At 40.1% G+C, this 4,580-nt stretch overlaps 1 protein-coding gene across 1 annotated transcript in view; it reads right to left on the reverse strand.

Moving 5' to 3' along the window:
- Positions 1-4,578, reverse strand: part of MATN3 (matrilin 3) — a gene marked incomplete at its 5' end in the record, with an annotated part of 14,276 nt that extends 9,698 nt beyond the window's left edge. The window contains 2 exons of the mRNA XM_017744918.1: positions 2,358-2,927; positions 4,560-4,578. Of these exons, the coding sequence (XP_017600407.1) occupies positions 2,358-2,927; positions 4,560-4,578 (589 nt within the window). The remainder of the gene's footprint in view (positions 1-2,357; positions 2,928-4,559) is intronic.
- Positions 4,579-4,580: the final 2 nt, after the last annotated feature.

A 4,580-nucleotide genomic window follows, 5' to 3' on the forward strand; every position in this document is an offset into this window, starting at 1 on the left:
TCTGTAAAAAACTCCCAGATAAACTGAAATGCAACAGAAAGCAAAATTAAATTAAATTAAATTTAAAAATAAAATAAAATAAAACAAAAAAATAAAAACGGAAAGAAAGATTAGAGAGAGAAAGGGGAAGACAAATCTGGTTTTACCTGAGATTTTACTTAGATTATTAGTAGTTACAGTGTGGATATGGACTACTGGTAAAATCAATCTCCAAAGCAATACTGGTGAGATAAGAAATCAGAAGCAAGAGTGCTTGAACCTTCTCATGTATTTCTGAAAACAAGGCAATTTTGTGGCAACAAAATGGCAACATTTCCCATTTTCTAAAACAAGTAAGATTTAGAAGTCCGCTAAAAAGGCTGATAGAGTTGTCTTGTCTTGGTAAAAACAAATTTGAAACAAAGACAGCACCTTTTCATTGTGCTACACCCTTGGGAATAAGAGAATTAATCACCATGATTTATGAACAAAATCTCTAGGTGATATTTTCAAGCATAAGTGAGAAGCTCAGACTCAAGTGGTCAGATTTTTGTGGTAGGAAAGTCAAATGTCCCTGAGTTGGACAGCAATTCAAGGCTAAGATTTTCCATCTCTGAGATGGTCTCATGCTGAATAATGCTTTCAATGCATCAAGATCTTGGCCAGCTATTTTTCTCCTGAACATTAGTTTTCCTGTTCACCCTACAAACAAATTTATTTGCCGTGGTCAAACCAAAGAAAATCCTAATTGTCACTGGTGAGTCCAGATTTCTTACCAAAAAGCACTCTAGAGCTGGAAAGGGACCCAGTTTACCACACTGTCTTACAAGACCCTCTTAGATTCATTTGGTTTATAGTAGTCTTTTTAAAGACTATTTCCTTCACCCTGGTTTTTTCATTAATCCCACAGATTCTGGCAAACGGCATGCAGGCAACTCAGAGTTACACTGGAAGTGTACATGTGTGAGCTCTCTGATTTATCCTCCAGTCTTGCAGGTGCATAATTTCTGTGCTTCAGCACAATAAACTCTTAAGTTTATTCTTAAGTACAAAAATAAATTATTACTTTAAAAATTCTTAAGTTTATTCTTAAGAAGAAGAGTTTTTTTCTTTGCTGCTATGAAAGGACTTGCTTTGGCAAGAACATAGGTGGAAATGAGTGCCATGTTCACAGCACACATACCTGTCCAGCCAGGTGGGCACTTGTGAGGATCTGGTCACATCAGCAGCACAACATGGTGTCAAGCCAAACCTCAAGGCATTTCCTATGCTAATTATTGGGCAAAGTGTCCTGTCTGCAGATGGTCTTACACATGTATTTCATACCTAGAGAAAGAGGTCTATTCACTCTAAACCTACTCAAAAGGTGTGGTGGTAATTTTTAGTAAGGCTCTGAAATAAAAAAGTAATACACTGCCAACCAAGTTCCCAAGACAGTGGCTGTTATTTTAATTTTCTTACAATGTTATTTACGCCTGATTTTACCTATTACTTGCTGGAGACTTATTTTAAAGTAAATTTCTTAGAAATTTACTAGAAAAAACTGCTTTGCACAAGTTTTTTAACTGTTGAAAAGTTGTCATTTGATTTTTGTGACTAGGGCTGTGTCACAGCTATCTATAGGCAGTTCTAAATACTCCAGATGACCTTTTTTCCCTGTAAATGACAATATCAGCTCACTCTGGCCTAGAGTTGTTAGTGAAGTTCTAGCCTAAACCAAATACATACAGCATTTTTACAAGACCAGCCCTGAAAAAGTAAAGTTAATTCATCTCGTCCCAGAGTTCCTTGTCTAAATCAAGTTGAAGAGAAACAGAGGGATATGTGAGCCTGGCACACTGGAAAAACCCAGCAGAGCCTATGAGTGAAAGCCCGTCCTGAGATGGCCTAAAACTGTGTTTGGGCACTTAATCCTGCACCACATTGCTCAAGCCAGTGTAGTGGTTTACCTGCCACACTGATTTTCCTACTCTGATCCATAAGGAATCCCTTCAGCTCCACACTCCCACCCTCCTTGCTTCCCAGCGAGATGGAAAAAGAAATGAGCAGCCTGCACAGCTCTTCAGTCATTTAGTAAATATATGCAGTCAAACCTCATCCAATTGCTGTGATTTCTTTTGCAGTAAATCTGACCAACTGCACAAGGAGGTCCACTCAAGTCAGGTCTGTTACCTGCAATAAGGTCACTATTTGAAATGAAAGGCCATTACGTGGCCTCAACTGAAAAAAAGGGTTGGCTTGTTTGCCCAATGGATGGTAAAGGAAATATTTAGATGCGATACATAACACTCATTAAAAACTTCTTTCTTAGGGAGTGGAACCACAGCAGAAGTCAAAAGGAGCCAAGTTACACTACTCTTTTGGACCGATCCCCTTACCACAGAAAGTCTCCCTGAATTTGGATGTCAGCTTTTCGATCACACCATAGGTCTCCACATAGAAGACGTGTTCATCCAAGGGCTCACTGGCCATTATCCTCAGGGACTGCATGTCCGCCCGGTCTACCCCAACCGCGTAGATCTCGATGCCAGCTGTCCGGGCGCTTGCCGCCACATCTTGAACCTGGTCTTGTGGCCGACCATCTGTCACAACAATGACCACCTTGGGGATGTTGAAGGTTGCTGGCCGGGTGCCCATTTCCTCGGTGAAGACTTCATCCATGGCAGTTTGGATGGCAAGGCCAGTCATTGTGCCAGCAGACAAGGGCTTAATGCGAGACACAGCCTCCTTCAGAGAGGCTTTGTCAAAGTAGGTCCGGAGGGGAAACTCCACCTTGACAGTGCTCGCGTAGTTCATGACCGCCACACGCGTTGTTCTTTCACCAACATCCAGGGTATCGATCATTTCTGACAAGAAGATTTTCACTTTCTCAAACTCTTCAGGTCGGACGCTACGGGAGCTGTCTACGATGAAGACAAGGTCTAGGGGCCGGTTCTTACAGGCAGTGTCTGCCAAGAAGGAAGGAAAATGCTTCAGTCGTCTCCTACACAGGACAGGAGCTCTCACCCAAGGGCAGTGAGTGCTGTCATGGCAAACTGCTCCTACCAGATAATGTTGGTTGATTCTTTATGAAGAGGCTTCAAATGATAGTGAGCAACACATTAGATATTCTTAAATATTAATTTTAATAATTAATAAATAACTGAACTTTTCTAAGCATTAATAGATAGGTGCACATTTGACCCCTCAAAATGTCTAATTATCCTTGAAACAAAGGGTTGCGGTTTTCATGTAACAGCCAACACAGACATGGAGCAATTATATATAAATGTACTTACTGTTTATTTCCATAAAGCCTGAATTCCAGTTTTTATAAGATAAAGAAATAAAATGGCAAAACATCTGAGTAGATCACACAGGGAACAAATCTTAATATTTTTTAGCATAGTAAAAATATAAACTGCTAATTAGGAATTATTTCTTGTTTGCAAGTAACAATCCAAAATACACAACAGAAAAATAAAGGTCAACAAGAAAAAGACACAAATGATGCTGTAAAAAAGCTTCTTTGGAAATTTTTACTGTTTTAAGGCTTGTAGAACAGAGAGAAAAGTGAAATTAGTTATGAAGTAATTTTACATGTAAAAATGAACATTTACACACACATTTCCAAAATTCCTCACTGCCATATAAATCTAGACAGAAGCAGAAAAGCCATAGCTCAGATCAGAGACAAGCATCACTTCTAGGAAGAGAAAAAACAATTAAGACAATGACAGCAGACAGCCGAAATGCACCCTCCCAGTCCTGATACCATGTCCTGACACTGATGGTACCATGTACTTAGTTTCTATCATCAAGGTTGGATTTGCAGCTGAAAAATGGACAACCCAAAACAAGAGTATTTCTATAAAAGAGACATTCTGGCTCACCAGTGCATTAAATAGCAAAATATGAGGTGTTCAGTTTGAGTTCACACCTTGAAGGCTGTTTTGGGAACCTGACACACCTCTCCTGGCTACTATCAAGTTCACTTTTATTATTCCATTCCAGCTGAAAATTAAAAAAAATCTCCAGATGTATTTTAAAAGTAGAGGTGAAAACAGCACCTTGGTTTTTTTTTTTTTCCCAAGGTGTTAGAAACTTTTTTTTCTGATTCAAGTGAAAACAGAGGGAAAAAATGAACTGGCACAAATTCCCTCAGGAAGCACAGCAGCAGAGTTGATTTTGCCTTTGGATGGAGTAATAGACCAGATGAATCTAGGATCCCATCCAGGTATATTCTATATCATTCTATATGCATCCTGGAACTCAATTTTGCCTTTGGGAAGCTGAGAAAATATGAAGAAATGTTAGTGCATGCATCCGTAGCTTAAGACATAGGGAAAAAAAAAATGTTTGTCCTAAAAAAAAGGAAAGAAGAGAAAGTAAAAAGACCCAATGCAGAGTTTGTAGGTAGAAGAATTCTCTTTTTTAGAGTAAGAAGAACAAAAAGCTTTTCAGCAACCTGGTCCTTCCATGAGTCTGAAATAAAAATGTTTCGAGCAATGAGCACAGGCAGGGAAGAGCTACGCGGGGTTCGGGGCAGCAGCGAGCGGAGCGCGGAGCGGGCGGGCCGCGGTGTCCCCGGGGTGCGGTACCTGCGGAGGGGCCGCCCGGGC

This window comes from Corvus brachyrhynchos, unplaced genomic scaffold (assembly GCF_000691975.1).
Source record: "Corvus brachyrhynchos isolate BGI_N302 unplaced genomic scaffold, ASM69197v1 scaffold116, whole genome shotgun sequence".
NCBI classification, from domain to species: domain Eukaryota; kingdom Metazoa; phylum Chordata; class Aves; order Passeriformes; family Corvidae; genus Corvus; species Corvus brachyrhynchos.